This window comes from Zonotrichia leucophrys, chromosome 1A (assembly GCF_028769735.1).
Source record: "Zonotrichia leucophrys gambelii isolate GWCS_2022_RI chromosome 1A, RI_Zleu_2.0, whole genome shotgun sequence".
Classification (NCBI taxonomy): domain Eukaryota; kingdom Metazoa; phylum Chordata; class Aves; order Passeriformes; family Passerellidae; genus Zonotrichia; species Zonotrichia leucophrys.
This window is the reverse complement of record NC_088170.1, coordinates 6,912,931-6,925,918: the sequence shown is the minus strand read 5'-3', so window position 1 is coordinate 6,925,918 and position 12,988 is coordinate 6,912,931. Positions and strand designations below refer to the sequence as shown.

The following is a 12,988-nucleotide window of genomic DNA, read 5'->3' as shown; positions in this document are numbered from 1 at the left end:
ATTTTTGACACATTAATAATTTTAATTAATAATTTTAAAACAAGAGTCCCAGATTTGAACTTAGCTGGCAGGCAGGGAGGAGAGGAGTGGATATCAACATGTGAAGATCACACTAGGAGCTAGAATAGTGGTTCCATAGCTGGTTTGGATTGCTATAAACCCTCAGAAATTTCTTGCAGACCACCAGGTATCGTTATCATCAAGCTTTTAATTGAAAACACTATTTAAAATAGTGTTTAACATGGCTCTGTGGGTTAGCTGCGAACCCTTTAGCGTGGCCTCCTGGACCACCAGTGTTCTGCAGAGCATTTTTGGGAAGCAATGAACCAGACTGCACACATCGTACACCCCAACAAAACACGGCTGGGTCTGAAACAGAGGCACTCCTGCAACTGCACCATCTACTCAAATAATGCACATGCCAGCTCAACCTTCTTGGGAGCTGAGCAACACAAAACCCTTTTGTTTTTTCCCCTACCCAAAGTTTATTTTTTATTTCTTTGGAGAAACAAGCGAATGGTGCCAAACCTCCGTTTCTGATTGTTTCTTGTAGGATCTTCCTCGTATCTGGCAATGGTGTAATCTTTTGGGAAGCTAACTGTGAAAATAAGAAATGTAAATTCCACCCACAATGTGGAGTTATCATTCCAGAATAATTATGAGATCTATGAAGCCAAATATTAAAAAATTAAAACTAGCTTCTAAGTTGGCTTTATTTTTTGTTCCTCCTCTGGAAAATTTGTTCTTTTTTTTCCCTTCCCAAATCCACTAATGATGCTAGAGGTCTGTGTGTGGTCATTAAAGCATTTCAGCAACTTTCTGCAAATCCTTTACAGTTATTCTTTGGCTGCAGCACTACAGGATTGTCTGTTTATTACCAGAGAAACACACATAGGAGAGCAATGAGAAGGGAACTTGTGTGGAAGTGTCATAAATAACAGCAGCAAAACACCACGACCCAGCCCTGTGTGCAGTCAGTGACAGAGTGGTCTCACACAAGAGCAGGGATGGGCTGCATCTTCCCCTGCCATCATTCTGCCTCCTTGCACCTCACAGGCACCTCAGGCAATAATGTAGAAAGGGGTCTTATTCCCCTCTCCTCATAAATTCATAATCGACAGCTATTGCATGGAATTGGCAACCAGGAACCTTTGCAAGTAGCAGCATCACAGACCAAAAAAAACCCCCCAAACCCCCCCAAAATAACTCCTTTTCTAAACCAACTATTCTTTAAAAATAAGTCTGTGGTTCCAGGACAGTATCTCACCTAATCTGGAGAGAAAATAGTGCTGCCACAGCACTTCTGTGCCCTTTGTATGCTCAATAGCCATGGTAATGCAGAGGTTTGGGTCAGAATGGGAGTGGGAAAGGGTCATTTCAGCAAAACTAATGCACAGGAGAGGTCTGCAAGGGAAAGGGGTAACCTCTGCCTTGAAAGAAAATGAGCCCTACCCAGTTCTTGTCTCTATAGGTCTCTCTTGCAGTACTTTACACTCAGCATCAGTAATGGATGCTACTGGAGCATTTATACAGTTAGATTAATAATCAGCCCCATTTGTATTAGGATACAAACGGGGCTGATTATTAATCTAACTTTATAAATTTTTTGTTGTTGGGGTTTTTTTTTGTTGTTGTTGTCTGAACAGTTCTCTTTTTCCAATTGCAGTGCCAGTGCTTAGAGGTAGCTGTCAACTCACTTTTTATTAATCTGAAACAGATAAACGTCAAGCTTGCAAACCTGACTAGACAGTGTGAAAACAAACCCTGTGGCCTCACCTCAGCACTGTGCAGATTCACTGCCAAGTTCCCCTCTGCTGAAGGGGTTTGCTGGGACCATCCCATGCCTGCATACCTGGGATAATTTGCCCCGAGCTGAGCCACGCGTCTCAAACACGCGCGGAATTCCGTAAGATGAGAAATCCACGCTGAGGAATGATGCCCCTCCTCACCTCACGTTGCTGCCTGACCCCCCTTGCTGTAGATGATGTGTGTGTGTGCTTTCTTCAGCTGCCTTTCTGCCAACCCATCAGCTTTTGGCTTCTCTCCACAGGAAGCAGGGAGGCCGCGTTCACCTATGCCATTACTGCTGCCGGGGTCGCGCACGCTGTCACGGCCGCCTGCAGCCAGGGCAACCTCAGCAATTGTGGCTGTGACCGAGAGAAACAGGGCTACTACAACCAGGAGGAGGGCTGGAAGTGGGGAGGCTGCTCTGCGGATATCAGATACGGCATTGAGTTCTCCCGGAGGTTTGTTGATGCCCGAGAAATCAAAAAGAATGCACGGAGGCTGATGAACTTGCACAACAATGAGGCTGGAAGAAAGGTATTCCAGAAAGGATGAGGGATGGGAACTTGTGTGCTGGAGGATGGGGGGGAGGCTGGCTTGGTGGCAGGAGGCATTTCCTGAGAGCTCACCCCTCTCTCTGATGTTATCCCGCACCCACATCGACCCATCTGTTGTTCACCTTTTTTTCCTGTTTCTTTTTATTCAGAGCTGGCCATGTATATATGGTACCTATAGTACCATGAATTACAGGTACTCCTGTAAAAATTTCTGCTTCCTAAGCCTTCCTTATAGCCCTGATAACAGGGAGGACCTTGCTGGGTCTGTTTAGCATAATGATAAATCACTGCTTTTCATCCCAAGGGATGTCGGGACTTGTGATGGGACAGAACTGCATTGCTCAGCTTCCACAGCACTTCCAGATATTTATTCCAGTGAACCCCAAATCACTTATTTGACCCCAGCTCTAGTGAAATACACATAGTAGTACACAATGCACTTCTTAGCAGATGCACAACTGTCTCTTTGTAACTACAAAGAGCTTCAGAAGAAGAAGAAGCAGTTTCCTGTCTACAACCATGACTGAATTGCTTCTCATGGTAACAATAAACATCATGCATGGAGCCATGCTGATTTGTGTTCACCAATACTCATAGCTGTCAAAGCCTCTCCTTTAAGAAGTGTAACAAATCTTTCTGCATCATATATACTTACCTCAGGAGAGATTATACCCTGTGTTGCAGAAAAATCCAATATACCAATGTAACAATCCAATAAAATCTTCCTCCTTCTCTAGTCCCCAAAATAAGACTGAATCTTCCTCCTCCAAAACCATGTGTGCTTTCAGTCCTGTACTGAGCACTGGGCAGAGAGAATAGAATTGGTGGTGACAGAAGCAATGCAGTTATTTTACTGCCTGGATCTTGTTTGCTAGCACAGTTGCATTGGCCATGCACTGAAACAGAGGGTTCTGTATGGGCAGGTGTTCACTGGGATGGAAATGCTGCATAAATTCAGTGTGGTGAGAGAGGCATAATCTCAAGTGTAGAGACAGGATGGGTACTTCAGTGATGGTTCACACTGAAACAGCCTTGGGGGCCACAGTCTTTTTTCCCAAAAAATTGCTGCCGCAGATATAAAAGAACTTCATTCAGCAATTGACATTGGAAGATCAGCTCCAGGTCTGATCACATCACTTAGGCTGGCAATTTCAGCAGCACAAATTGTGTTTGGAGGTGAAAGAAGATGGAAGTCAACTCTTAAACTTGCCAGGGAGGATTTATTACTGCTAGATGCATTCCCATCCCTGCTTAAAGTGGCATCCTCTGTGGTGTCTGCTGTGCCACCCCCATGGAGATCCTGAGGCAGGTCCTGCTTGGAACAGGCCACAGTCTAGATGGGAAAGAGGGACAAAAGAGCAAAAGCAGATACTGAGATGGAGAACAGTGAAGTCCCAAGGAATGAAAGAGCTCATTATGTGAACCAGGCATTGATCATGGGTCCCTCAATTCTAAATACAGCCCTGTAACCACCAGACCACATTGCTGATTCTTATGAGGCACATTATATTTTACTTTTCATCAGAATTTCATAAGCAGAGGGACATAAGCAAACCAAATAAATGTATGTTTTTACAGATACTTCTGGTAGCAGAATTCATGTAAATAAATTTTATTTAACAATTCTAAATTTTTTTCTCAAATGTTCTTGCAAAGGAAAATTATAATACTTTCATATTTTAAGAAAGGAATACAAAGGCTTGCAATACCAACAATATATTTTATTTCCTTTATAAAAATTAGAAATAGTATTTTGGAATTTATTAACTTTTTGTTGCATTTTTTCAGTAGTTATTTATACCCATAACTGGTAATTTATTGTATTGCTTTCAAAAGCTAAGAATGACTGAAAGGATTTGGTGTAGTTTTCTGGTTTTAAGTATAATCCATAAAATCCAGAGGAATGTGCTAATATAAAACATGGTTTTGGGGGGTCAAGTTTAGAAATAATGTTGGTGTTACGATGTATGTTCCCTTTAATTGAATATTCAGAGTTGTACAGTAAATAATATTTAGTGATTTTGGTTTTTCCGAGATAATTTGCTATTTGGATAAATTAGACATTTTGAATTCAAGTCTGACTGAAATTTAAGATTAGAACAAAACTCTGGAACCTAGGATATGCTTCCTGTGTTTCTGGGTTGGACCCTTGCAAAAGGAGTTACAGAATTTTCTGCAATTTCAATGTGAAATCACAAGATCCTTCTGAGAATCCAGGCAGACTTGAAATCTGACCAACATTCACCTGAAATCTGCCTCTTCTGGGGGTCCTTGGTGAACCTGGACTGCACTGAGAGCCTGACACAAAATCTGAATTTTGCTTATGCATGGCTGTCATTCTTACATACATTCTTATTCACACTCAAGTCAGGGATCACAGAATCTCAGAAGCATTCACAGGATCACAGGATCACAGAATCATGGAATGGGTAAGGTTGGAAGGTTCCAACCCCTCCGTTCAAGCAGGATTCCCTAGACAATGTTCCTCAGGATTGTGTTGGGATGGCTTTTGAGTATGTCAAGAGAAGGAGACTCCACACCCTCTCTGGACAATCTGTTGCATTTTTCAGTAGTTATTTATACCCATAGCTGTTTATTAATTCATTGTATTGCTTTCAAAAGCTAAGAATCACTGAAAGGTTTTGGTGTAGTTTCCTACAGAGATTTCACAGCACTTTCACCATTTAAAATACCCTTAATTCACATCTATAATGGGAAGGCTTGCAGCTCTTTTTTAGTCATTCCAAATCGGCTTTTTGAGTTAGCTAAGAAGAACAACTTTTAGCCAGAAAAATATGCTACCTTCCTTTTATTCTTCTTTTTGAATCTCAGAGCCTTCCAAGTCAGAAACATGAGGAAAAAAGGACACAAAAAGCTCCCAACCCCACATCCAATTGTTTCCAACTTGTTCTGAAATCAGTGCTGGGCCCTTGATTACCTCACTGAACATCTACCAGGTGGCCAGAGGTTCATTGCTGGGTTCATTAATCAAGACTGTGGCCACCAGTTTTGCCCCCCCAGCAATTATTTGAATATTCTTTTATACCACCACAATGGCTTTCTCATGTCCCCTCCGAAATCTTGCCCATTCTCCACCTTTTCCAGCACTTGTGCCACACATGGCTGGGTGTCAGAGGGGTTTGTAGCAGCAGTGTGGCTTTAATAATTTGCCTTTGTTGGGATGCTCTCAAACCTGGCCTGCTGGTACTTCACTGCTACTAAAATCAGAGCCCAGAGGAATTTCTTGTTGTGGAACAAGCAGCATGCTGTAAAAATAATTGCACAAACTTTGCAAACTGATGAGGGAAAAACAGTCTTGGGGAGGTCTTTTACTTCTGTCTAGGCTTGAGATGTTCAATATAACCCTCTAATAAATGACCTCATTGGGAAAAAAAAGACATTTAGACTTCTCAGGGAATTTCTGATGACTGCGGAATGAATGAATACCCTAATTGCCCCACCCTGCATCCTGTATGGCTCTGCACTGAATTTCTAAGAATTGTTCTAGCTAATGGCAGGTTTGCAAAGTTTCTGCTAAATTTGCAATAGGAAGCACCAGTGAAAAAAATCATAATCTTGTCATTGGTGTAATTTGGAATGAATAAATGCTCAGGGATTCCTGGTGGCACAAGGCTGTCCTGATGGAAGATTTATGTTTGGTGGCAAAGCAGCCCTGCACGGTGTGAGAGAGCAGAGGAACAAAATTCCCTGTCAGTTCCTAAACATCTGCTGTGATTTGGGATGGAAAGAACAAGTGTGGTACATGAAAACAAGCCCCCAAAGGAGGACTAGTGTAAGTCTAAGACAAATGTTACTGAAAGAACATTTTGTTGCAAATCTGAAAGATTACAGAGAGATCTGTGGGCAAAACTTTGACAGAGTAATGAAAAATTAAATACCAACAAACCAAGTCAGCTTTGATGCTGTTTTATGAAGCAGCTTTCCTCCATGTATTTTTAGAAATAAGTATCTTTATTCTGGGATAAATGAATTTAGAGTAACATCTGGGAACACACATCATTAAGCTTAACTTTTTGTTGAAAGTTTCAAAACAATGACTGTCTCTCACGGGAAATCTCATTTATAAAAATGGAGGTTTCTGTTTGTTTTTATGGGGTGAGTTAAAAGAACAAACTGACAAATTGGTAGCAGATTGCAGCTTTTACCAAAAAGTAGAAATGTTTCTAACAGTTTATCAATCAGTTAGGCTCTTACAACAGACAGTGACTGTGGTTATGTGGAGAAAAAATTGGCCTTTCCAGAAACACACCCATCACTCTGACTGCCAGCAGCTCTGCCTGACACCATCCCAATATTTGCTCCTTTGTTACACCAATGGTGTTCTCCTGTTGTTTGGTTTTTATTTTTTTGGAATGCCTGGAAGATGACAACAGCTAATTTTACATATGAAACAATAAGAGTGGGGGGAAAAACCAAATAATTCAAGCTCTCTTCAGAAGAGAATTTTCAATTATTTGGGACAACATTTCCACCTAAGACATGTTTTTTTCTCATAGTTTCTGGTGCAATAGGCCTGTGGTACTGGGAAGGGGTTCTTTTGCTGACTTCCTTTGGCTGTAGAACAGCTAATGAGGTGATTTGTTGATTACCATTAATTACATATATGCATATATAAAGATACAAAATTTATAATAATAGAATATAACATAATATAATATATAATATATAATATATAATATATAATATATAATATATAATATATAATATATAATATATAATATATAATATATAATATATAATATATAATATATAATATATAATATATAATATAATGTTATAGTATATTATGTTATATTATACTATATTTACATAAACTTTTTAAATATAAATATAAATATAAATATAAATATAAATATAAATATAAATATAAATATAAATATAAATATAAATATAAATATAAATAAATATATATAGTGTGTACACATAATTATGGATATTTTTACATATTTATGTATATGGTCTGTGCATATTTTGTGTAAGACAGTGTTTGCTCCCTTCACTTCATGTGAAGCGCTGTAATTAGTCAGCTCATTCCTGCACGATGCACAGTGCCTAATTTGCTGCAGGCTGCCCACACTGTCGCCTGACAGGATGTAAAGATAAGAAGCAATGCCCAGAGAAAGACTCTGAATAAAATGTTCTGAAGTCACAGTGGAGGCTGAATCCCAGTTTCAAACGTGAAAGCCAACTAATTTTATGCTGTTATAAGCCTAAAGTATTCTTTAAAATGTGACTTTGTTTCCTAAGTCATTTCAGTGATGCAAAGAATGTTACTTTCCAGGTTTTACAGCCTCGGGTCTATCATTTGCTGAAAGTTTCTTTCTCTAAAAGTGACAAATTATTTCACTACACATCCCTTGTGAGAACTTTTCTTTCACAAAAAAAAGTTTTCAGTAGTTGTGCTTCATGCCATATTTTCAATCTTCCCACTTAAACTGATTTGCAGTCAGTTACATAAATCCAATTTAAAAAATTTTGGTGTTACAGCTTGGGTGGGTTAGATGGATAACGAAGGGCTTATCCATAGGTCCTGAATATGCAAGCTTTGGCTCAAAATCTCATGAGGGTAGATCTCCTGCTTCCAGTTGGGCTGGATTTGTTAGCTCATTTTTTTCTTCCAGAAACACACCCTAACACAGACTGCCAGCAGCTACATCTGGTACTACCCTGCTTTTTGAACAACTTGCTTTAAAATTAGAGGGGGGAATAGCCAAATATTTTAGGACTTGCTAAATGGTTTTATTCAAGAAATGTGCATGCCCATGCATACCGTGTAATGCATGAAAGCCATGTATCAAACATCCAGTGAAATATCACTGCACGACCTCAAACCTGACACATCTGTTCTGCCTGATGGAATAAAACTACCAGTGAAATATTTTTAACTATTTCAGGTGATTTTACCTTTAATGTTTACAACAAATTCCTTAGAAAACGGAGTGCAGCACTGCAAGCACGCTTTGGGGATGGTGGGGAGGATACTTCTGAAGGAAACTGCTTTGCAACATTTCACTGTATTAAGAATAAGACAAGAATTACAATTAAGAATCACAATTAAGAATGTGACAAGAGGAATAAACACAGTAACTCAGTTCCCCATCCCACAGAACATAAATTCTGTTGTGATGCTCAATGGAGCAGCCTCACAGAGGAGCAGAAAGAAAGCCATGCAGCTGAAGTGCCCTTATTCCTCTCCTGCAGGCTCCATGCTCCCTCGTCACAGGAAAGGAACACAACCCAAGGAGACACACCATGAACTGCTCAATTTTGGGCTCTGTGAGCTACTCTTAACAAAGAATAATTTCAGGACATTTGTATTAGAAGAGTAGCAAGCCATCAGCTCTCCTGGCTGCAGCTGCAGGAGCACCAAAGAAGTGGTGACATCTTGTGACCAGAATCTGTCTCTTTTGGTAGTTATTACCCAAAACAAAAGTTGATCACTTGCATATTTAAGGAGGGAAAACTCCTCAAGTCTTTTATTTTATTTGATGCTTCAGTCAAAAAGTTATATGGATTTTGTTACATTCAACACTTGGTCAAACAATGTGCATTTCCATTAAGGAAAACAAAAACCAGCAGGAGTAAGCCAAAACACATGCACACACAAAATTTAACTATTGTTTTTACATATATATATGTAAAATTATTATATATATATATATATGTATTTATTTTATCCAAATAGGATTTTTAGTATGTACAGAAACTGTATCTGATGTTATGCAGTTGGGTCAGGATATGGAACTTGAAAAGGTGAATTTCTTTTAATGCAAACAATTCTTTTTTATTTGTATGTGACTATTGTTTTTACACATATATATGTAAAATTATTGTGTATATATATATATGTATATATATATATATGTATATATATAGTTTTTATCCAAATAGGATTTTTACAATGTACAGAAACTGTATCTGATGTTCTGATGTTATGCAGTTGGGTCTAGATATGAAACTTGAAAAAGTGAATTTCTTTTAATGCATATAATTTTGTTTCATTTTGGTCTTCACAAGTCTTTTTCTGCTTAACTGGCAGCAGACAGCCCTCAAATTGCATTTTAAATGTATGATTTATATAGGTATAAAAATGTGGGATTAAGAAAGCTTTAGCGTTCTATTTCACAATTCATTTAACAAAGTAGCAGTAGTTAGAAAATTTTACTTGGCAAGATCACACTGGGGTGGGATGTGGAAAAGGGACCTGAGAAATGTTCCTATGATTAATCTGAGGCAGCACAGCCCAACGATGGGAATTTCCTCTTTGGGAGGTAGATGTTGCTGTAAACCATTCAAGATTAGATATCAGGCAGTGACATATGACAAATGAAACTGCTGAGAGAGTGGCTCATTGGAGCTAATGATTTTCAATCTTTAATTAAGCACCTAGCTTGGCACAATGTCTTAGATTTGAGTGAATAAGTACCTTTAGGGTTCAGGGTCAGAGCTTTGATGGGAATTTTCCTGAGGAAAGCTGAGCTGGGGAGACTTTTAGGAGGCCATATGTTAGTTATTCTTCATTCAGTGCATTGAGCAAACAGGGTCACATCCAGCCACCTTTTCCAGGTCCCCATGACACCTCCCTGGCAAGTGGGAATCTGCTCAAGGTACCACACAGAGAGAAATTCCTCTGGAGGGCCAGAACATGCTGGCCTGTCAGCAAGGAAGGGCACTCTGGATGGAAAGAGGGGAAAAAATGCTGCTCAGAATCTGCTTAGGTTGGGCCTCGTATTCCCTGAACCTCCAAGTCTTTGGGCACAATTTTATACCCACAGCTGACTGTGGGCACACAAATTATAGCATTCAGGAATTTAACTACCTGATGATTGGGCCTCTGCTCCGTGTTGTAACCCCAAGCATTCCACATTCATGAGAGAAGCCTCCAAAAAAAATTAAAAAAACCTGCAAGATTTGCCTCAGGAGCATGAATTAATACTTTTTGAAACTTCTGATTTTTTGAGTCTGCATGGTTTGCATTTGCAAGTCCTCCCACCATCAAAAATAGTAGGAATCTTTGAAAAAGCACAGCAGTGAAATCAGGTTTCTGCTCACCAAAATGAATCACAAAACTGGACCTTCAGAAAGAGAATGGCAAAAAAGAAAAAAATATCAAGACTTAGGATAAAGTTGCTGGACATTGTACTATAGAGGCTGTGACGTAGTGTCTATAAGTAATATATATATATAATGTATGTAATAATGTACATAAACATCAGCATCTCAACCAAATACACACAGACAAACAATTATTATACAGACAGACAGGCATAGATATAGATATAGATATAGATATAGATATAGATATAGATATAGATATAGATATAAAATTAAAATATACATTTCCAAAGATGTCACCCAGGACACCAAAATGGATGATGTCTGTCTTTCAGGATCAATGACACTTTCTAGTGTATCAGGGAAGGACATCAGAGGCACCTTGGGACAGTGTTGAAGCCACAGAAGAATAAGGAGCCTCATGAACTTCATCTCCCCCCACTCTTAGCAAGTTACTGGCTTGGCTTTTTCAACCAAAATGTAGACTCCAGAAACATATGTAGGGCATGAAAAAATATGGACCCTTCAGCAATATTTACTGCTCAGGGAGGAGTAAAACTCAGGGATGACAGATCCCATTGTCAGTGCTTTCCTGGAAATCCTCAGATCCTTGTGCTCTTTGCTGGAGGTGTAAAAGTTGCATCCATCCATCTCTTGTCATGGATTTTGCTGCAGTTCTTACAGCTGCATGTTGAGAAAGCTGTAGGAATGGGTTAGTTTCAACAAAACCAAACATTTTTCAGCACAGCTTCATGTTGAGCACAACTTCTAAGCATGTTTTAATACATATATATATATACACAAACACATCTAAATATCAATAGATTATTTGAACCCAGATTTGTGCAATGGGATTGAAATCTTACTTAGGGGTCTTTGGAGAAAGGCCTTCTCCATAGGCCAGAAGTGGATACAGAGGAGACCCCGGAGACCCCTAAAAGACCCCAGAGTGTGTCACAGTGCATCCATCTCCTCACTGCCACTGAAATGCTGCTGCTGCTGCAGAAGAAGGTGGCAAATTTTCTCTTCTGTCAGTATGGGAGACAGGAAGGTGATGCAGTGCATTCCAGTGTCTACAAAAAACCCAGCTCCTCACAGCCTTGCTGATTTTCTTCTCTTAGAGCAGTTGCAGCTATAGGAATTTCTTCCCCAACTCAGTTCCCCTTCCTGGGAAACACCTTTTCTGCCTCTGATAGTATAACTTGACTTTCACTGTGGTAAAGCCTGTGATTCCAAAAGGTCTAAGGGGTGACCAGGCTGAGGTCAGACCTCAGCAGGGGCTGCAGCTCCTCCTGAGGGGAACAGGAGGGGCAGGCCCTGAGCTCAGCTCTCTGGGACCAGGGACAGGAGCCAGGGAACGGCTGGAGCTGGGTCAGGGCAGGGTCAGGCTGGAGATCAGGGAAAGGTTCTTCCTCCTGTTCAGGCATTGTCAGGCTCCCCAGGGAATGGTCACGGCCCCAAGGCTGCCAGAAGCATTTGGAAAATGCTCTCAGGGATGCACAGGGTGGGATTTTGGAGTTGTCCTGAGCTGGACTCAAGGGCCCCTTCCAGCTCAGGATGTGTTATGATTCATGCATAGGTTGCTCAGCTATCTCATATTTGCTACCGTATGTTGGTAAAGGAAGAATCAAATCCAAATATTCTCTTTAATACTGAAACCCCAGAAATTTGGGAAAAAACAAACCATACAATTTAAGTGAAACTCAAACAACTCAGGAGGGTGCCCTCTATTTGCAGGGATAACCAGATCTGTACAGCTTTTATTTTAAGGCCAGTTTCTGAAGCAGTAAGCATTTTTTACTCCCTCCTACTTCATTATGCCATTGTACTCAGATTTCGGCCCTTTTATCCCTTGCCCATTTCAGTCATGTTCTGGGATCTGCAGCGAAACCGCTACAGGAGATGGTCTGCAGCATCAGTAATGCTTTCAGACAAGCTCCCTGGCTCATGTTTCTTTGTTAGCATCCCGTTGCGAAGGGGAAAGATCAGCCTGCTTTGTTCTTAGGCCCTGATTTTCATAAGCTAATGATGACTGTGGGTGTAATTATGGTCAGCCTTAAGTGGTAACGCAAGGGCAGGAAAACAGAGCGGCGCTTCCGTGGGCTGCCTTCCCCCTGCTGCACACACGGGGTGGGAGGACACCGCTGCCCTCACCCTGCACAACCTGGCCCAGTGTCCTGGTTCAGGGCAAATTTGGGAGAGAACCCCCAGAGGGGCTTCTCTAGGAAAGCAGATTCAATTGGCCCCTCCTTGCAACCGGTCCAGGAGAAAATACCTCCTTGGAGAAAAGTGGAAAAAACCTGTTTATTAAACAATAAAACTTAATGAATAAACCCCTTGCTGCTCCAAAAGAGATTACAAACTGAGAAAGTCCCCTCCCTGGGTTGCAGCTCAGCTCACTCAGTCTCTGATCACTCAGTCTCTGTCAGCCCCTCAGTGCTGGAAATGCCCCGGCCCAGGCCCGGCCCGGTGCCCACAGCTGGAGCTGCCGGTGCTCTGCTGGGTGTTCTGTGCAGAGCAGGGTTAAACAGGCCCAAGGAAAGGGAAAAAGGAGAAAACCACAGTCCAGG

At 40.7% G+C, this 12,988-nt stretch overlaps 1 protein-coding gene across 1 annotated transcript in view; it reads left to right on the top strand.

Moving 5' to 3' along the window:
• The window catches only part of WNT7B (Wnt family member 7B), an 85,297-nt gene that overhangs the window by 67,706 nt on the left and 4,603 nt on the right, over positions 1–12,988 (top strand). The window contains exon 3 of the mRNA XM_064736761.1: positions 2,051–2,322. Within this exon, the coding sequence (XP_064592831.1) occupies positions 2,051–2,322 (272 nt within the window). The remainder of the gene's footprint in view (positions 1–2,050; positions 2,323–12,988) is intronic.